We start from the raw sequence: 21971 nt of genomic DNA, 5'->3' as shown, positions 1-21971 counted from the left end.
CAATAAAGGAAAATATTTATTGAAGTAATTTATGATTGACTTTCAGAATATTTTTTATATTGAAGTCTTACTTCATTTTTTTAAGTGCCTTTGCATTTTTGCAACTCTTCTCAAATCTCTCCAATTCTTTTCGCCCATTCAAAAGTTTATTCTTTGTGTCCGTTCGGTTGTTTGTTTGTTAGAGAATGGCCACAGACTCGACCACTTGGCAGTTCTCTCGCTCCTCCAGTAGGAACTTAGGTCCCAGGTCTCCTGGATACGGCATCACCAGTATCAGCATCATCATCATCATCATCACCATGATGCCATCCATCCATTGCAATGGGAAACGAAATGAAACGAAGACGGAAACGCGATGCAAACGCAGACGTCCGCTGCAGACGGAATTGAATATTTAACACCAAATCCCCAGAATGTGGCAAATTGCCTTTGATATCCAATTGCACACTGGGAATAGGCAAGCCCAGGGGCATTGAGGGGGTAAATGGAGTCTAGGAGTCTGCCAGGACCTTTATTAAGTCACTTTAAGTCCTTAGAGATTGCCACAGATTAGTTGGTTGTGCAAAAGGGAGGAGGTATTTTAGGGAAATGTCTTTTTCTGGTTTTTAGATACCTAATTAGTAGGAGTACGAGGTGTGTTCAAAAAGTAAGGTGACTCTTCAAATTTCGCGAATTTCAAATTTTTCGATTATCGATTTTTTTGTTTTGTTATATTGGTACACTCTTCCCTAACATCTGTACCAAGTTTCAATGGAACATCCTCTTTTGTTTGGTTGTGAGAGGCGTAAAGTTACAAGTTGTTTTGCGAGCTCGGCGATTTTTTGCTATCGAAAAATATGGATCAAAGGATTTGGATTTTTTGGCCAAAAACAACACCACAATAATGCCTCAGCCACCATATTCACCGGATTTGGCCCCATGTGACTTTTTCTTGTTCCCAAAACTGAAGATAATCGAAAAATTTGAAAAATTTGAAATTTGAAAAGTCACCTTACTTTTTGAACACACCTCGTATAACTTCTAAAAGGTTTCGATAATCGAAAAATTTGAAATTCGCGAAATTTGAAGAGTCACCTTACTTTTTGAACACACCTCGTATATTCATGTTTATTCATCATTGATTGTAGACGTTTATTTAAGAATGATTACAAAAAGAAATAAATCAAAAATAAGGATGAAGTTGAAGCTAAAGTACCCTTTCATAGTAAATATATTAAAAAAAATTCAACATTGAACATTGTCATAGATATCAGTTTATAGCCATCTTATATTTTAACCACCCAATATTAAATATCATTATTATTATTTACCCATCATTAAAACAAATACTTTCTTATCTATACCTACAGAATATGGCACTTACCTCCACTTAAACTAATTTACCAGCCCTATCAGCTGAATCGAATCGGATTTGTTATTCATGGAGTCTCTTTTTTGTACTTTTCCACCCGCAATTATTAACCCCTTCCTGGGGAGTAACCCAATCCACAAATACTACCTCTAACTGCTTAGTTCACACACCATCCACTTACGGTCGCCTCACTTTGATAACCAATTTATTTTGCTGATTGCCGACAAAATCAATGCCCGAGAGCTAAACACAAATTGCAGGTGGTCAAGCCACAAGGCACCACCTTATGGATGGGAGCCCCAACGATTCCATTTCGACCATGTCCCAGACGAAGGGTGGGTATTTTTGAATACAATTCGAGACCATAATTACATTTATTGCAATACAAAAGCGCACTGCTAGCCGGAGTAGCGGAGGGGGATTGGATGTGGGGGGTTCAATGGTTAGAGGTGTCTAGGGGAAGTTTGCCAAACGGAACATGCATTGACAGATGGACAAAAGGGTGTGGGAGTGAAAGGGTTTGGGGGAGGTGCAGGGTTGAGGCGACATGTCGTCACGCATCGCTGGGCAGACATGCAGTGGACATCGGTCTCTATTCCATGGATATGGAGCAAGGCATATGGAAAAGTACACAGACAGAAAACACTGAAAGAAAATACTTTTATAGTTTTAGTGGAATAAGATCTTCACCCTAACTTATTTTTAGACGTCAGCAAACTCGTTTATTGAGACTAAAAATGTATTTTCAATTTTCCTATTTCCGAAATCATTAAGCAAACCCCCTTTCTTGCAGTGTATCTCCACGATAATTGCCACAATTTGCTTGTTGCGTGAATGGACAGACAGAAAAGTGCCGGCGATTACAAAAGGGGAAGGTTTCCCTCGACGACCAAAGGGTGCAAAAAGGACAACTTCCGTTTGCCGGACACGCGGACATTCCCTCTTGCATACAGATATAGCTTATACATATACATATGTACTAGTGTGTGTAGAGGGGTCTTTTTGTCTTATGTCCGCCTTGTGTCATATTTGAGGTGAGCATAAAGCCACTCAACGCCGCCATAAATCAACTGCACTCTGATCTAAGGCTGTCAGCGCGGAGGGACACCAGACAGCGCGACTGAGCGACAGATAGCGACCAAGAACAACCAAAGTAAGGGAAATTAATTGACTAATAAGTCGACTTATCAAATACCTATTAGATTTGATTTTAGCTTGATTTATTTACAACTTCAGTAAAGGGTTAAATCAGATACAGTTTATGGATTAGCAATCTTTCTTCAATTTGAACTTCTTGCAATCCCAAAATCCATACTGATGTAAAAATCTATCAATTATATGACATTGCCAAAGCTAATAACATAGTCCATATACCCTTTCGTACAAAACAATGACGGCGACAACTTTGTCCCATAACTTTCCAGACGACAAACAGACAACATCGCCGTTGTCGTTGATGTGAATGTCGATTGCGATGTCTGCTCTTTGGGTCTGGGCTCAGCTCTCACCTTTGGGCCATATAGCTTTGGCTATAGCTTCGACTTTGGCTTGGTCTCCTCTGGCTCTTGTTCTGGTTCTGGTTGCCAATTCTCGTTCCCATTTTCCGTTCTGGGTCTGTGTTTCTCACACGCGGAGGCTTTCCAGGTCGCTGATGCCTTTTTGTGGGAATGCACCTGAGCTTTGGGGTTCGCCTTGTTTTCTGCCGCGCTTTGTTGTTGTTGTTGATTTTTTTGTTGTGTTTCGTTCAGGTCTTCAGCCGAGTTCGACTTTGACTTGTGTCTAGACTGCAGACTGCAGACGGCAAAAAGGAAACAACAGGAAACGCCGGCAGACAACAGACGGGCAGACCTCTTTGACAGCTCAAACAACTGAAACGAGCCGACAGCAGCACCGACTTGCAACCTCAATTGCAGAGCTGCAACATTGCAGCAGCTCCAGCAGCAGCAGCAACAATGGGTCTTCACATCCACATTCACATCCAGAGCCAAGATATTGGGCAAACATTGCCAAACTGCGCGAACAATTCTCGGCTGTCAATATTGTCTGTCAAGACTGTCGCTTGGGCCATCTTTTCTTCCATTATTCTCAACTCTTTTGTTTCTTGTCAGCTTGACTCCTTTGTTCAGTTTCATTAGTTTTTCTAAAATATGTCACTTGTCTGGGTCTAAGATTAGTTTTATTTTGCCTTTGGGTCTAAGTTGGGTTCGAAAATGTGCCAAACTAACTGCTAGTCTAGAAACTTTTAGAGGAATACCATTGAAAATTGTGATTTTAATGGGTAAAACTTAAATGTCAACTATAAATGACATAAAAGCGCTATAAGTAATGGAGAAAATCATACCACAAGACATATCTATATCTAAATGATAATCAGTTTATGACATACATTTCCATAATTTCTTTATTAAAAACCCCCTCCTTCGGCCGCCAGCAAGTTGAGCATTCCCTCGTTTTATGACAACCTACTTTGCGCCCAGGCAACTGTAATTCGTTTTAGTGAATTAACCAGCTTAATTAGTTTAACTCGAGTCGAGACTGGAACGTGGAAATGGCGAGAGGCGAGATTCCCGGCCAGTGATTTAGCAGTTAGTTCAGGACATTGCATTCCTGTCTGTCTGGGGGCTTTCCCCCTTCATCTGGTATTTGGCCAGCAGTACACGAATACAAGTACAAGTACTTGTTGTATCCGCTGCTGGCAGCCATTTAGTCCGACTTGATGTCGTTGTCGTCGTTGTGTTTAATTATTCAAAACCATGTCATGTCTCTGTATAATTTTATGCATTGGCCAATCCAAGCGCCATGATGAAACTGATGATGATTACGAATGCTGATGATGATGATGACGCCTACACAGAGGCGCATGAGGTAGACGGCAGACAGCTGACACCGAAACTATAGCTACACGAGGAGAAAAATTCTTACCAAAATATTAATTTATATTTATAAGAATATTCCATATTTAAATCCTTTAAAGGATTTCGTCTAGACTAAACTTTTTTTTAATATTAATAATCAAAATTTTATGTGTGCCCCAAAAAGTATGCAATATTTATAAGAATTCAAATGCAGGTTATGAAAATTCTTAACAGAAGACACTCATATATGGAGTCTGATTAACTTTAGCTTTTATTTTTTACTTAATTTTTAATTTTAAGTCAAGAAATTCATTTATTTTATCGTAAACATAGAACTAAATATTCAAGAAAGTTATTTTTTCTAGTGTATAACTACAACTATCTTTCGACCAAGCCACATGTGGCAAAGGCAGCAACCGCAAAACAGACTGAGACGGGTAAAAGGGGAGGGAGCGAGACGGAGTAAGAGGTATAGAGAGCGAGAGAGAGAGCTGAGTGCACTGGCAAAGTGGCATACCAGACAGTCTGACGCTGTTGGAGCCCACGAATGGCCCCAGTTCCCTCGCTAACAAACCGCTACGCCCGCCAGGCCGCTCGACCCGCCCTGCCACACCCCTTGCCCCTTACCGCCCAACACCCTGATGGCCAGATCTTGCCGTCTGGACGAGTACAACGACAATAATAACAACAACAACGTCGACGACGACCACGACCACTGTCTGTGGCAGACCGAGACTATCGAAAACTCGAAATTTATTCGTTGGAAAAAGTTGATTTCTGTCGCCTTCTTTTTTTCTGCCCACTTTTTGTTTTATTATTTTTGTATGTGAGTGGTACGAATAGAATCGAGGGGTATATGGGTAATTAAATATTAATTTATTTTAATATTAACTATTAAAGCAAAAACAAAATTGGAGCCGCGAAATTCGTTCTCTTAAAGAAAATGTGAAAAAATGTCAAAAATATGGCAATGATTAGAATTTGGTTTCTTTCTTAACTCTATATTTGAGGTTTTTATATATATTTGATACAACTTAAGATCGAACTTAATATTTCAAGTTCTTTCTTACAAATATAAATAACTAAAAAAGTAAGTGCAGAAGCTTAATAAAAAAAAAAAGCTTTGAATATAAACTGCCTCAATTTATCATTCAAGTTATTACCTTAATTACTGGATAGTCATTATGTCTATCACTTTCAGCACAGCAGCTGCATTCTTCTTTCTTCTTCTCCATAATCCCCACTGTCTCCCTCTTTTTCACTCTATTTCCCTCTGCCTCCGCCAGTCTGTTGTTTTTACCGTCGTTGTTCGCTTTATTTTCCATTGAATTACAGAAAAAGAATAAAAAAAGAAAGAGATGCCCACGAAAATTATGTTAACCAGCCAGCTGTGTTAAAAATCCCACACCATAGCCATACATACGAGTATTGCCCCTTTCTCTCCCCTTCATATTTTCCTCTTTCTCGTTGAGGACAAAAATGCCATATCGCATAAGGCATAAAATTGTTCAGATATGATGTCTGGTAGTGGAACATTTCAGGGCAATTGTTGCTGCGATTTGTTGTTTATTTTTAGTCCTTTTGTTTACTCTTTTTGTTTTACTTTTATTTACGATTTTTATAACAATTGTGACATGCAAATGGAGTGTGTTTTTTTGGCATTTGTATGCTTCGTTTATTTTTGAAAATTTCGGATGTTGTTTTTGACAGGTGAATGAACTAAGGAAAATGTTTTGATGTTGTGGAATCAGGTATCAGGGGTATCAGTGTGATTAAAATACTTTCTATGTACAGTAATGATAAAAATGTTTAAACATATTACAAATAAAATGTAGTGGAAGTTAAGATTTCTTAGTGATAAAATCAAAAAATGAATACAATTTCGATTGAATTCACTTTTTAACCTAAGAATATTTTGTGTTAAAGTAAACTTTGAATTTCTAATTTGTTGGAAACTCCTTAATCACGTTCATAAGTATATTAGTATTAGTATTAGAAACCCCATAAACAGTATATCAAAAGTAAGAGGAAAGCGAAAATAAGTTAAAGAGATTATAATAGCTTTTATACCCCTTCAAGCTAAACATAATTAATATGTTTTTTTAACAGTTTCGATTATAAACTTAATGATTTCTATCTTTTTCATATCATATAGTTATATATTACCTACTCACCGTATTTCTGCCAGAAGGATGCGCTGCTGCCCACGTTCGACTTTGAATGGGTTTCGCCTGGGGAAATCGAATCCTCCTCAACTTCATAAACTTCCGTGTAAAGTATGAACTCGAGTCGCGATCTCCGCGTGGTTGTTATTGTTGTTGTTGTTGTTGTGGATGATGTTGATGCTGCGACTGTTGGATATTGCTGCAGGGTCAAAGGTGATGCAGTGGTCGCTGTTAGGACCGTATCACGTTTGCGTTTAAAAATACGAGGCACGGTACGCAGAGATGCTGTTGTTGTTGTTGGTGGTGGTGCCCCGGGCACATGTGGCAATGTAGTTGATGTTGATGTTGCTTTTGCTGTTGCAGATTGCTGCAACAATGTAGCACGTTGATTAATTTGATATGGCAAGAGCATAGACGCGGGCGATGCGGATGCAGACTGCGGCGACGCGTCGCGACAACGACAACGACAGGGACATCGACAACGGCAACGGCAACGACAACCACGATGGCGATAATGATGATGATGCTGGCTATGACGATGACGATGACGATGGCTATGACGATGAAGATGACTATATGAACACGACGAACAAGGCGGACACGGCGGACCGAACGGGGATCGCGTTGGGCTTGTGGTTGTACGAATATTTGTCTCGGCACTTGGACTTAAGTGGCAATCCGCACTCGATGCTGGTAATTTATTTTGCAAATTTGTGCCAACAGCGTGATGCTCCCCTCGCTGCTTTTGCATTAGCTGCCTGCTCAGAATTAAATTTAACTTACTCGTATTATTTGCACTATTTACACTGCACAAAATTGCACTACCACTATATACAGCACTTTGCACCTGCACCTGCACCTGAACTTGCGCACTATCACTTCCGACGCCGCTTCCAGTTGCATTCGATATTGAATTGATTATGGCATCGCTTGTCTGGCATTTCAGACACTTGCCACCGCTTTTCCTTATCGTTTCTTTGGTTTGAGTTAGTTTAAATCTTTCTATGAGCAACGCCCATGGATGTGCCACATTTTCGTTGGAAGTCTGCTGATCCTGTTGCAAGATGTGAGTACGGGGTATCCCCAATCCCGGCATTGGCACCGCGAGGGCTGAGGCTGTCACCCGGTCGCCCGGCCGGAGGAGCGTCGTCAGGCTGATCACAACCAGAACCACTGTGCACCACGACCACAATGTGCAGCGGGCCCCCGCGGCGCCACTGGCTGCATGCGTGGGGGCCACAGCGTCGTCCGCCGCCGGCGATCGGATTGTTTACGCCGTGCTTTCGTCCGGAAATCCCACAAATCGTATGGTCAATTTGAGGTTCGAATATGCAATCAATTTAAGGTGATTATTGCTGGAAGAGAGCAAGTGGAAATGCAGTGATTAGATTTGTATTTGGTAAATATAAATGGAAATCAAGTATATATAGTTGCAAGTATACACTTATTCAGATTCTATTTAGGTTTTAATAAGATTTAACTTTAAACCCAGGAGAATTTTTATTAACGTTTCGAGATCTATCTCTTTACTATATAAAAAGGATTTTTTTTTTCCTACCTATCTGGATATTTGAGAAACCTTTAATTCCAATTAGCACTAATTTAAGCATAAGATCATCAACTTTTCTTTCAGTGCTTTTATGCTGTGTGGTCGCCCACTTCGCTCTGGTGTTTTGCTATTTTCTTTCCTTGTTGTCGCGTTTACTAGCTGCATTTGCTTTTGTTTTGTGCGCGGAGTCTGTCCCAAAGTCTGCGGCAAAGTATCCAACGTCCCACAATGATTCCTCCCGAACCCCCGACGAAAATACATAGTGACTCATTTGGGGGAAGGGAGTCGGTGAAAAGGGGGGGTAGGTGGAGAGGCGCGCGAATGGAGGAGACAGTCTGAGCATCGCCCTGTGGGCATAAATAACCCCAAGAAGTGCAACACGAACAACAATAATGTATGTATGTAAGTATGTGGCATTGTTGTTGTTGCACGTTGCGTATGCGTAATATTTTGCAGAAATTTATGTTGCACTTCTTTGCGACTTCGTTTTTATTATCGTCATCATCATCATTGTCGTCGTTGACTTCTATATTTAAAGCAGATCAACAGGAACACAAAGAAGGGTGGAACAGAGACGGCAACTCCATCGTTATGCTTTTCACTTTTACCCCAACATATTAAAAAACAAAAAACACACAAAAGAAAATGCTGAAAAATTACAAGCAAGTCAAGAAAAATAAGCTCTAAGATAAAAACATCAACAACATTAATTTTGCTAGTTAAGAAGCCAAAGGAATGGCAATTTTGGTGGAGTTGCTGAATTTCTTGCTGAAAATATAAATAAATTCCACAAAAAGCATTAAATTTTGGCAATACTTTCGAACTAAACTATAAAAAACAAAAAGATTTAAAAATATTTAAACATAAAAAGCAACAAAGTAAATTATTGACATTCAAAGCTAATTAAAGGTTTGTTCCTGCAAACTTTTAAAAGTCTTATCAAGAAAAAATCCATTTACGATCCTTTTAATTTTATTATATTCGTGATAGTGCAACAACAATGTTGCACCCCTCAATGTGTCAGAGACAGATTGATGCCACAGAGCAACAAAAGCATTAAGATGGATCGCATTGTGGAGACGAATCATCCTCATCAACATCAACAACATCGACCCCAACCCCAACCTCAGCCTCATCATCTCCGTCTGATTCTGTTGTTTTCGTATTTTTATTCGCTTTATTGAAATTCCTTTCAAGTGTCGGAGGCGATCGTCATCATCCTGCTATATCCTCCACACGATCATGATCACGATCATAATCATTAACAACCTTTGCTGTAGTGTTTGTGTTTGATCTGTTTTCGTTACCCAGACAGAAAAGACAGAACAGACAGACAGACAGACAGACAGACTGAGACGGCGGGACGGGCAGCTACTGTTTCCCCTTTTTGGAGTCCTCTTCAGCTGGAGCAATTTATTTGATTGCCTCTTCATTTTCCTTCCCTCACTTTTCGTTCCTGCTCCGACCTTAAGTCGAAATTTATGTTTGCCATAAAAACACGATCTCCGACTCGGAGTCATAATTAATAAAAAAAAGCAAAGGAAAAAAAGAACAAAAAAACAGAAGAAGACCAAATCCGAAATGCAAAAAGAGCCCAGCCAGAAATGTGGCCATAAAGTGCTGACAAGTGTTTTCTGCCTTCGAACTGCAGAGGCCAAACAAAAGGCTCGCGTGAGTCAAGATCATTTTGAGACAGAGTTTGTTTGGGCCTTTTTTTGTGCCACCATCAACCAACCAGCTGGACTGAATGAATGTGATGGGAATGAAAGGTATGAATGTGGGGCCTTATGAAAAGAAATTACCATACAAAGTAAACTCAGATCGCAGGAATGTGGCAGTTAAAATAAAATGTCTTCTTCATAAAAATAAATGGTTATTTGGTCTTTGTTAATGCTTAAAATATTCATAGCTTTAAAAAAGGTTATTTTTGGTATTTTAATTGATGATTTTAGATTACTTTAGTAAGTACTTTCAGTTACTTAACTCTTAATAAATGCATAAGGCTTTAACTTTCCATTACTATGACCGTACTTTCGTACTTTTCCGTTAAAATTTAACTTAAAAATTCGTGAAAAAAAAGCATTCACTTTACCAAAAAGCCATGAAACAACAATACCAATAAAAATAACCATATCAATACGGAAAAAACAAAAACAAGATCTCTCTAAGCATAAGCATTTTCATCTAATTCAAACACATTCCAGTTTATTTTTAAACAAAACGCTACATTCTTGTATTTATTTTTGTGCCGGCAAAAACAAAATCGAAGTCGTTTATTTTCAATTTCCAACATATCGAACAGATTGTTGAGAGAGAGTAGGAGGAGGAGGGAAAACAAGGGGGAAAACCCAGGAATTCGCAAGTAATCGACAGAAGCCGGCTGTTATCGATGAAAAACACCAAAAAGCGAGCATTGGCATTTGCCAGATAAGCGGGTAAATTCGTACTCGTACATACCAGAAAGTCGAACGCTCGATTTGACATTGAGCAAAAGCTAAATTCGAAGAATTCCGGCCCAGGAAAAGTTTTTTCTACTTTTTTTTCTCAACAGCGCAGAAGAAAATATCCACGATCTCGGCACTATTTTACTATTTCACGCACGACTTTCGAACCCGTGTCACGTCACGCGAATATCGAGCACACTAATCGAGGAATTTCACACATGACAACCAAGTATTTGGGCTTTCTCCCTCTCTTTCACTAGCTTTTTACCTTTCTCCTCTCTCACTTCAACTTATTCCTTTTGATAATAACTATTATTTTGTATAAATTTTCGTTTTTCGTACTTTTTAATGTTAGAAAAAAAGTGAAAAAAATGTAAATCACTTGATGTTGTTAATTTGCATTTACTGTTGAGATAGCGATAGCACGTTTATATCCGTAAATCCCAATAGCATATGGCCCTATATCTTTTTAACCGATCCGATCTAGCCGCCAACCTGCGCCGCACTGAACTAAATGCGATTTTTTTTCGCAGCTAACATAAAAACTGCCCGTTTGTCTCCAATATTTCACACATTTCGCACACTCAGGCCCCGGCGTCTATATAGACGATATATATCCCTGCATCGGCCGGGAATATAGAAGGGGGCTGGGCGGCCTGAGACTCCGACGCGGCGACAGGCGTGCCTTTTATTTTTACCGCTCATTTTGTTGTTGTTCGCCGGCACGGCAAATGAACAAAAAAAAACAACAAAAAATGACAAAAAAAGACAACTAGAAAATAGCAAAATTATTTTTGTACTTAAAAATAAATTGAAAAGCATTTTCTTCATCTGTTTTTGCAACAACGGCCGCAGGAAAATCAAGCGTGAAAAGTGCTGCCACTTCTCCCCACATCTTTTGCTCTCCACTTTAAAGTCTCCACTCTACAATCTTCTATCTCCAAAGGGCCACACAAGAAAATATATTTGACAATCTTTTAAAATTTTAAATTCAGTTTTTAGAACAGATGTAATATACGAAACCTAAAAAATGTGTATAAACTTATTTAAGATTTCTTTGATAATTATTAATTCCTGGGATCAAAACAGAGTTTGGATACTTTCGTGTCTCCTTTATTCCCTATATATTGCCCATTACACTTTATTTCTTTCTCTGTATTGTAATGTTTTTCTCTTCGAGGATCGGGAACTGTCTCTCTGCCTCCATCTCCCTCCACGCCTGTCTGGGCGTCTGTCCGACTGTCTGGCCCTGCTCATTATTTCGCTATCATCGGGGGGGACGGAGAATCGGCGACAAGAACAACAACCTAGTCCAAAAATACTCTCTAACAGTGGGGTAGAGTAGGCTGAACAACGCAGACACAAGCAGCATAATTTTTATTCAAATAGAGAATAAGAATGCTGCAAAATTGTTGCACAAATAAGCAGAGGGGCAGGAGCAGAGGTGGTGGCCAACAGGGCGAAAACAAAAATACAACATTCTAAAACAATGAGAACGAAGAGGCAAGTACACTTTGCTTTTTTAATATTATATTTTAATGAAAGAAAAAGCATTTTACCACTTAATTTAAATCGTATATCATCATCAACTTTATATTATTTGATCAGATAATCATCATGTTGTTTTTATACATATGAGCATTTGGTTAACTTATTAATCAACTTATACCCTGTAAATCCACTTTAATATATATATATTATATAAAAACTTCACCACGTGCTTGAACCCAACCCAAAGATCACTATAACCAGCAATAACTTCGAGAAAAACAAAAGCCGGCGAACGAAAATATCACAAATGATGGCAATATGAAGATGGAGGGAGTTAGGTATAATTCTCTATTCTCGAGGATAGGGTCGCCCAATGGGAGTCTATCTGTGGGGATTCTTGGGCTATTTTCAGACCCATCTGACTCACTAGCCCTCAACCCCAGCCGATCCTCCCGCTCCCTCTCGCTCTCTGTTTATCTCGTACTCCCCACGAAAAGAACAATGAGCCGGCAACCGCTGAAAATCTTCCACTTGCAGAACCGCACAAAAGTAACGCCTGGCCCAAAAAAAAAAAGAAAACGGAAAATTTTGCAATGTGAAAATTGCATGAATTAGAAAACAACAAAAAATAAAACGAGGCAAGAGGAAACTGCCGTTGATGATGATGATGATGATGATGACGGAACCGTGGAAGGAGCTGCCAGGCAAAAATCCACTCAGACGAAAGTCCTTAGACTTTGCATTTCGGCAAATATAATGCACTGCGGGTGGTCTAGGGAAAGGGGCGTGGCTGGGAAAATCAGGAAGTTGCCACTGCAAGATGCAGGCGCAGGAAACTGCCAGACGGCGACGTTGGCTGGCTAAGAACAATGCCAGGCCACACAAAAAAGTAAACCAAGAGAGAAAACTAAGCAAACTTGGTGATGTCGACAAAATACACTACGAAAAACAGGGTTACTTAAAGAAAAAGCAGGATAGTTTCTTTAACAACAACGAAGATACATCTTAGAGGGTTAGTTTTGATATTAGAAAATGTATTTATGTAAGTTTCTTATTTTTAAAAATATATTTTGCAGTGCAACAGCAGAACCAGCTATGTACATCCAGCCTCCGAACAACAATAATACATAATTACAATAAAGAACTGCACTTTATGCAACAGCACAACTGCAGCAACAACATTCACATCAACATTGACGTGGAAAATGCAATCAGCGAAACTAAAACTAAAGGAGCAGAATATCTCGACTGTCAAGGATCCCTGGAATCCATTGCCAGTAATTTGATGGTGTTGTTATTGTTCAGCGTAGCAGTATTGTGACGGAGGAGATGGTTATTCATCGCAATTTTTCTGGCAATTATTATTGCTAGATTGCTGTTGAGAGAAAGGCACCAAATCAAACCATGAATAGAGCTTTTTTCCAGTTGCATCGGTGCGTATACGTAATGTAAGTGTGTAAGGGAAGTTCTCATTATTGGGATTTATATTGCCTATTGTGATTGTGATTAAACTAGAAGGAGTTGCTGTAAAATCTATAGACATTTGTGCAATCGAATAAGTACCAAAGATCTTAAGTTCAATATATACCAAAACTATTTTAGGGAAGCATATATATATGAGCAAAAATTTATTAATTTATTAATTAAAAGGCAAGCATTTTTTAATGTTTCATTACTTTAATGTCCCTTATCTTTATAATATGTACAAGTGTACATCTCTTTCCTACGTCATCTCTTAAATATAGTTATACAAAATAGCGATATTGATTACTAGCTTACCACAAACTCAAACTTAGTTTTAACTTGTTTAAAACTGACCCTGACTTTAGCCGCAACTTTTCCTGGCTTTTTTTCTTCTCTCCCACCAGAAAATATAAACTTTAGAGAGAGTTAGAAAGATGGACAGAGACAGGAGAAGAGATGCAGGAACCTGAGAAGAACCCGTTGATGGTTGTACATCATTAGAGCTCTATCCTGGCGCCAGTTGACCAGACAGAGACTTCCTCTGCCCCCCTCTTTGGGGGCTATCTCTTTCCACCCCTCTTGCTGTGTCTCTATCTAAGTCTTATTTCCCATCTCTGTCTCGCTTTGGCGGCAGTTGCATCCTGTCGCGCTGTTGCAGTCTCGACTGGAAGTCACGTCATATTGATTGAAATTTAAAATGCAAATCACTTAAAGCGTTCAATTTAATCAAATTATTACAACAACAAGCTGGAGAGGCAGCAAAAAAAGAGATGGTAATAGGCGAAAAAAGGGGGCCAGAACCAACCACAACAACAAGAACACTAACAACAACGATAGGAAGACAACGACAAGTCATTTTCCGCATTTTCTGTTTGCGGTCACTCGAGGAGGCGCCGCCGAGTGGCTTTCCATAAAGGGGGTGAAGCCAGTGGGCAGGGGTAGGAAATGGTGGCCACATGAGAACGTGTCTATTAAAGCGATAGCCTGGTCAGGAGTTGGTCACTTCTGGACAAGACACACACCGAGAAAAAATATGACTTGTTTGTGATTATTTACAATTATTATACATTATTTACTATCTTGTAAAAATCTAATTTGTAGCCTAAACTGTAATTTAAGAATATTTATTTTTAGTAAAATGCAAATGTTTATAAAAAATAAATACGATTAAGCTTGATAATATTTTTTTTAACAGTGTCCTGAGCTAGAAAGTAAACACATTGCCCTGACATCAACAACATTGTTTCCAATGCTAATGTTGTCCAATCTACCGGACCGGCGTCCATCAGCCACGCCCCACCTCAACTCACCCCACCGCCTTCCTGGGCGGTTGCTGTTGGCTTAATTAAATTGTGGTTGCAACTTGCGAAGCGAAGCGCGTACACAAAAATCACACAACTGGGCCGAGAAGCGAGTGCGGTTGCCACTTTATGATTGCAATTGTTGTTCTAGCTGCGGTGGCTGTGGTTCGTTTTTAATAGGCACTTTGCAGCATTAAGCACCCTGTACTTCATGGTTGAACGAAAACATGATTCCGAGCTCAGGTGCTTATCATTAGATTTATTAGCAATTACCTTTCCAAAAACGCATTCGAAATTAAATCTCATGACAGAAGTACAAGGACTTGATAAGGCCTGATAGGAAAGTCTCGATAACCAAGGCCTCGGTGGCGCAGTTGGCAGCGCGTAAGTCTCATAATCTTAAGGTCGTGAGTTCGAGCCTCACCCGGGGCATGTAATATTTTTTCACTATGTACACATGTTTTATTTATTATTTTTACATTATTTATTGTTAGTGCTTGATTAAGTTCAAATTATCCATTAAAATAAAATTTAAAATAGTGAAAATGCCAAATTATTATCAAACTGTTCTATTAAAATATACAAGAATATATTAAATTAAAAATATATAAGTAAATTTTATAAATATTGTTTAATAAATTATTTCAAAGCGTTAAATAATCCAGCAAGCTCTCCAAATTTAAAAATAATCCTTTTTTTTAATTATTCCCTAAAACGACGACAAATAGACTTCTTTTGGTAAAATAATTTTAATTTTGTTTTTTCTGTAGTCCCTTTTTATCTATATATATTTTAAAAAAATATAACTAAAATGCAATGCACATATCATTAGCACCCGAAGAGTAACCTATAGTCGGCTTTTGTCACCTTTTGTGTTTTTCCCTCATTAAATCTGTAAACCGCAGAAATACCACATCTCGAAAAACCGCAACGAGGATGACAAAAACTTGGCTACCGTCATTATCAAGATTATGGCATTAGTCACATTATGCATACATTTTAAAACATAACCAACAATAACAACGACAACCATCCCAGTAACAGCTATTAAGTTAACTACGAAAAATAACAGTGTAAAGTGCCAGAGAAAAATGTTAGAGTTACTCTATTTAACAGAGAAGCTATCTGAAATTCATGGGGGAACACTTTAAGACTTAAGCCAAATCCAGCGGGAAACGAAATGCAATTTCCAAGGACTCTCCGACACCAACAAAGGCGAGGAAAAATTCTCTGGAGCTGCAAGCTCAACTCTCTTCATTTGCCGCCCCAAAAAGTATGCAATGAAAATCGAAGCAAACGAAGTGAAATGCTCGTAAATTGTAGTTGGCTGACAAGTTGACTCCTGGCTGGATTTACCAGGAACGGGTGGCGCCGCCAGTTGAGCGGTGGGTGATGGGCGGTTAGTTGGTTGGGTGGCCGCCAGGATGTGCGGGATGACATTGCACTCGACTCGACTCGCCGACGAGTGCAATGAAACTGCAAAACTTACTCCAGACGAGCCAGGAAGCGCCAGGCATATCAAATTGTTAGTGTTTGTGGGCAAATGGGACCTCAACTAAGCTGCTCACTACTTCTTATTTGCTCCTTGTGCACTCCCTGTTCAATGTATCTCTCTTTATTGTGCATTTGTCCTTTGGCAGCTCAGCGAAGGACAAAATTCAATGAACGTTTTCCTGTCTTCGCTGATGCACTACTAAAATATGCTTCCGGATTTTTGATATTATGAAATAGAAAACGTTTTAATTCTGGGCAAGGAATTATAATATTTTTTAGATCAATTATTATTATTATTTTAATATCTATTTATATTTCTGTGATTTCATTCTTATTTTTTAATTAAGACTGAATACTTTTTGATTAAAATATTATACCTTCACCCTTTAAATCTTATAATTTAAATCTTTTCTGTCTTTTTATAAAACACTATATAGATTTCCCCCTAGTGTATCGATTCGAGCGTCGATGAATGAAAATCATGACCGAAAATAGACAAGGAAAAATAAAATAAAAACGTTTTTGTACTCCAAATTCGGTCATAAAAAGGATTTTTATGAACCCTCTACCACTTGAGTTCGTCAGCTCCCTGTTGACCTTTCAGCCATGGACGGTCATCACCTGCACAGCTGCACTTTCATTAATATTGTGTTTTTGTTGCGGCTTCGCAAAGAGTTTTCTTTCAGACCAATTAAGTGCTGGCTTTCCACCATTGCCTTTTCTTCATTGTTGCTGGCGAGCATAAAATTCAATCAAGTTTTGTGTTGAGCCAAAAGTTACGATGCCTCAGACAAGAGCGCATTTACCCCTTGAGTCCTCCACCTTTCCCCATTTGAGCGCCCCCCGACGACTGGCAGACAGACAGGACACGTTTGTCCTTACATTGTCCTCTGGTCGGTTGCTGTTGCATCCCATGGATCCCTGTCTAGACTTGAGTTGGTTGCCCTCAACCCACTGCCATGACAACCGCATGCGATTTATGCTGATGCGAGCATTTACCCCCTTGGCCCGCCCATCCCTCAATTAGCACCCCCAGCACTCCTCCACGCGCTAATATTATTAAATGCAAATTAAGCTTTATCCCATTTCATTCATTAGCGGCTGTAATTCAGCCCGCAAGAGTCCTTGTTTATTAGCACCTCGAATCGGTTGGGGTTTCACACGAAAATAACAGGGATACAAACGGATTTATAATGAAATAAAATTTACAATAATTTTAAAACTTTGGTTAAGCTAATAGCTATTGAAACAGGAATTTTGGTTTTTGATATGATTATTTGGCTGTAATTTAGCATACAAGAATTTATCATATGGTTAATAAGGTGGGGATCAATAAAAGGATTGGCTTTGGTCCTTATTAATTGTTTTTGATTAATATAATGTTCCTTTTTGAAGTATTTTTTGGATATACTCATTTGTTTTTTATTATTAAAACTTATTAGTTTCCGATATTTTATTGCTTGCCTGTTTTAATGTTATTATTTCCTTGGATTATATTACGAAGTTTGTAATTTGGGAATAAAAAACTGGAAAATAAAACCGAACTCTATTCTCCATTTGAGTTTGCATCCCTGAACATGCGGTGGTGAATAGTGCAATTGAGGTGCAAATTCCAGTGCGAAGATTGCTTCTTTTGTTGCTTCATTTCTTGGCTAATTTGCAAACCAATTAAATGTCAATTTGAGGCATTGTTCCTTAACCTCTCGTTCTCTAACCACTCCTTCAATGTCTTTTAGTCCCATGTGGAATAACTTTTTTTCGCCACCGCCAAAGTTTCGCCCATTGCCTGTCTAGACTTCTTTGGCAGACTCTCACGACTTCTTCTTTCGACTGCAGCTCTACTTTTCCCCGTAGTTTGCATTGCGTAGTTTGCATAACTTTTTCCCCAACTTCTCTCCATTTTCGCCCAGCGCCTTTCAACGGCTAAGTGAGTTTTAATGCCGGCAAAAGCGCCCAAGGGTGGAGCAATGGGTTTGGGTTTGGGTTTTCCATCCAAATTGGCATACGTTGCGTATGCGTTATATGTTCATTTATAGTTTGTATGCTTAGTTTGAATATTTGACTCGATTCACTCATTATTCATGTCTGTTCGCCACTTGGTTTGCTATGCGAATACTGTCGTCCCACGAAAACGACACGCCCCCGCAACCGCAGTCAGCCAGTCGGTCGGTTATGGTCAGAATCGGGAAAAGTTACGGAACCGAGGGAAAGCGGAAAGAGTTTTTCATCCTGGTCAAAAAATGTTATGCAAAAAGGAAAAAAACAAAGGCTGAAATTGCACATTGCAATGCACATAACAAGATGGAAAAGGCTATGAAGCCGACTTTTGTATACTTTTTTAGGAATAATTTGTCATTTTATATACCAAACTCAAAATTAATATTATAATGGTAAATTTGTAAAACGTTTTGTCAAAATAAAAAATAATGAACAAATTAATACGAGTAATAACGCTTTCAAAGTTTTTTCACATTATCGCAAATCTGTTTTTAGTATTCGAAGAAAATCAAAATTAAATGATATATATTTTAGATTTAATAAACATCTGCCAGATCTTTCAAATTTATGTTAATACTTATTGTTCACTTCTTTTAATTCCAGCAATCTATCAGATGCGAAACTCTCTTCAGAGCTGGGAATGCAAAGTTTTAATCACCTTTCTGATCCCAAAGTGGTCATGTCCCAGCCCAAGTAGAAGCCTCTCCTGGCATTCGAATATGGCTGCGGGATACTCGGACTTTTTTGCCGAGAATCAGAATCAGAGCACCCACCCATTCAGCCACAATGGAGGAACGACGGCAGAACCAGCCGGCCAATGAGTTTTTGAGCTAAAAGTTGAATTGTGCATCGACGTCCCCCCAGGAGCCCCCCAAAAACCCTCGCACAACGCAACTGTGTGCGTGTGTTTTCGACTGTCTGTGTGGTATGCACTTGTCTAGACATTGGCTAGACAGTGTAAAACCAAAAAATAACAGCAACAACAATTACAGTAAATGCCGGCGACACAAAACGAAACGAAATGTTGCACAATCCACGTAGACCCCCTGAAAAAAATTGAGGGAATGGGATCAGGAGACATTGTCGTCGTCGACGAGACGGCGGAGACAAATTTTTGGCAATACATTTGACAAATTTCCGTGCGAACGCTGAGTGCGAGCCGTGCAAGGCTTCGAAAAATCCATTCCACCATTGTTTTCTACTTTTGATTTTATTTGGTAACTAAGTGGAAACTACTGGGTAAACCTAAGTGGAGACTCCACACATCACTCCACTGCACGTCATCCTCCTGCACTCCATTTACGAGGCAGCGAACTTCTTCCTCTGATACGGCGGCGGCAGCGGAGCCAACAGATTGTTTGTCGAAATGCTGACGTTGACAAGTTCGTTAGAGCTCAGCCGAGACACGTGCACCAGGTGCTGCAAAAAGAGAAAATTGAGGTGAGAATATGTTTGCAAATAATGGGTGGAATTTAGGATTTAGTGTAGCCATTGGCAGAAAACGTTAAAAATGGCTTCTGGTTCCTATTTTATATTTCAGTCCTCTCCGTTGTAGATTTACTGATCAGTTTTTAACTATCTACTTAATGTAAAACAATTTTAGAATTTAATAATATTCTTACCTGGCGAGGGAGCTGAGACTTTAGGTTTAGGCTCTTCGATTTGCTTGCAATTGAGGATCGGTTTCCATTTAACAACTTCTTCGACTTGGTATTAGCCACGGGATCCTTTGGTTCCAGATGCTCTACCCTCTCCAACACATATAAATGTGTTTCAGTGTAAGCCATAAAAATATTAGGATTCTTAGGATCCAAGCTGATACCACTGATGCAATGGTGCCTGGTGTCCGGTATCAGGTACTCTTCAGTTTCACAGGTAAATTGACGATTTACCAAATCGTACTCTACAAGTTTTCCATTAGCGTAGGCCACGACCACACGTGATAGATCCTCGTGCATGGATACAGCGGTGGTTCCTGCTCGATGTCTGGGTAGATTTAGCAGGTGTTTGTAACTTTTGTTATGTAGCTTCCAAACTGATATTAATTGATCAGAGGTACCAGCAACGATGTAATCTCCATCCGAAGAAAGCACAAGGTGGTTAATAGTACTCTTGCAATGATCACTCAAATCGACGCTGTTTAGAAAGATAACCTCATTTTCCTTTAAGTTAAACCAACTCAGAGTGTTGTTTTGGGGATTGAGCAGAACTAGTCTTCCTTGCTTTGTAAAAATTATGTGGCTGGATGGTTGGAGTTCCTCGGGAAGGTCCTCAACCAAACGCTCCACTTGCAGGGGAGCACTCTTCAAACGGCTTAAACGCAGTTCCTTTAAAGTAGAGTAGCAAATCCAGTTTGCATCTTGTGAAATGGCAGCAGCTTGTATGTAATTCTGCTCCTTAACATTCAGTTGAAGAAGTTTTTGGGGAGGTTGCTCCAAAAGTAGTTCCTCTGAGTGTCCAACTGGCTGTTTCCAAAGTGTTTTCTTCTCCTCGTCTTTTGGAGTCGAAGCACCCAAACGCCATAGATGTAGACTGTTTGGATATCTTAAGAGCAATAGTTTTTCACTGATGGCCAAAGATGCAACAGATCCCTTAAGGAAGGGAGCATGTTGTGACAGATGTGCCTGCATCCTTTCGCTGGAGGTTACAGTCAATATGCCATCTAAGCCTCCTGAAAAAATCTGACCGTCAATAACCAACAGGGATTTCACATAGTGCTTGTGGGCATCGCGTTGAAGGAACTTAATCCATCGCTCGCTGCTTGATTCCTCCCGCTTGATCTTTGTCTTGCTGAAAATCCGGATTAGTGGTGGCTGCATTCCACCGCAAACCAATCTATCCTCCTTTTCATTTACAGCCAATGCAAATACGTTTTTATCTAAAACACGAGTGGAATTAATCTGAGTGGCATTTTCAGCATTCCAAACAGTCACAAATCCCGCAGAGTCGCCAGCAATAATCGTATTATCCGATAGAACCTGCAGGGACCAAACAATCACATCCTCGGCCGAAAGTGTCATCGTATGAAGTGTGGTTCCGTTGAGGACATTCCAAATTCGAACAAATCCCTCAGTGCCGGTCACCAATTTCTTTCCTGTCTTATCAAACTTTATGCAGAGAACACGGCCTTTTTGTTTGTTAAAGAGGGATTTATAGGTGATTTCATCATTCTCGATGCTCAGAATGTTGATGTGTCCCTCCTCGGAACCCACCGCGATTTCTGTTTCGGCGGCGTTGACGTCCAGACTCCAAAGGGCATTTCCGGTTGGCGAGTGCTCGTATCGTGGCTTTAGATTAATCACGTCCCACTCTATCAGTTTGCCTGTAAGATCTACGGAAAATAGACGATTTCCCGCCCAAGCTAAAGACTCCGCAGGAGAATCTGGTGGCAGGTGAATAACACGATCCAAATAGGGGGTGTGCTCCAAGTTCCAAAGTTCTATGATGGAGGTTTCACTAAAAGGATGGTATTAATTAATAACATACTTGAACTTTTTTGTTTTCCACAATTTATTTTACCGACTCAAGGCGAGGCACTTGTTTGATTTACTGTATGCTAAACTGTTTATGCCACGCGGTTTTATCGTGTAGAAGCGGACGTTGTGCAACTGATGTTTGCCCCCACCTTGGGGTTCTTTTTTCGCAAGATTCTTCATATTATTTAGTTATACAAATTATTAAATCAAGCAGAAGTAATTAATAAAAACTGAAACAAAATTCCTCTGGAGTTGCACGTGTATGCCTAAGGGGTGCCAGATGGTCGAATACGCGAAGTAAACAAACTACACGAGCTGCCACATGGGAAAAAACATACTGTCTTAACCCTTATAATGTCATTGTTAAATACCAGATAGATAAT

At 39.5% G+C, this 21971-nt stretch overlaps 2 protein-coding genes and 1 non-coding gene across 3 annotated transcripts in view; 1 reads left to right on the top strand and 2 right to left on the bottom strand.

Moving 5' to 3' along the window:
- LOC108114138 (mucin-5AC) overlaps nucleotides 1-6832 on the bottom strand; it is a 78237-nt gene extending 71405 nt beyond the window's left edge. Inside the window, exon 1 of the mRNA XM_017224921.2 lies at nucleotides 6381-6832. Coding sequence (XP_017080410.1) covers nucleotides 6381-6783 — 403 coding nt within the window. The 5' untranslated portion in view covers nucleotides 6784-6832. The remainder of the gene's footprint in view (nucleotides 1-6380) is intronic.
- An 8147-nt stretch (nucleotides 6833-14979) lies between these two features.
- Trnam-cau lies at nucleotides 14980-15052 on the top strand. Its single transcript has one exon. It is a non-coding gene; the product is annotated as a tRNA-Met (tRNA).
- A 4251-nt stretch (nucleotides 15053-19303) lies between these two features.
- LOC108114436 (U3 small nucleolar RNA-associated protein 4 homolog) lies at nucleotides 19304-21887 on the bottom strand. Its single transcript, XM_017225427.2, has 3 exons — nucleotides 21632-21887; nucleotides 19735-21568; nucleotides 19304-19531 (listed from the first exon to the last, which is right to left on the bottom strand). Exons 1-3 carry the CDS (start codon nucleotides 21766-21768, stop codon nucleotides 19412-19414), a joined length of 2091 nt encoding a protein of 696 aa, XP_017080916.1. The 5' UTR covers nucleotides 21769-21887; the 3' UTR covers nucleotides 19304-19411.
- Between the last annotated feature and the right edge of the window lie 84 nt (nucleotides 21888-21971).

This window comes from Drosophila eugracilis, unplaced genomic scaffold (assembly GCF_018153835.1).
Source record: "Drosophila eugracilis isolate 14026-0451.02 unplaced genomic scaffold, ASM1815383v1 contig_2154, whole genome shotgun sequence".
Lineage (NCBI taxonomy): Eukaryota > Metazoa > Arthropoda > Insecta > Diptera > Drosophilidae > Drosophila > Drosophila eugracilis.
The sequence above is the reverse complement of the archived record's forward strand: the minus strand, read 5'-3'. Positions and strand labels throughout refer to the sequence as shown.

Bases quoted from the DNA above. Each gene is read 5' to 3' on its own strand.
- LOC108114436 (XM_017225427.2), bottom strand. From the start codon at position 21,768: ATGAAGAATCTTGCGAAAAAAGAACCCCAAGGTGGGGGCAAACATCAG. The intron at 21,569-21,631 runs GTAAAATAAATT...CCATCCTTTTAG, and splicing joins AAGTGCCTCGCCTTGAGTCG to TGAAACCTCCATCATAGAAC. The intron at 19,532-19,734 runs GTAAGAATATTA...CTCTTTTTGCAG, and splicing joins AGTCTCAGCTCCCTCGCCAG to CACCTGGTGCACGTGTCTCG.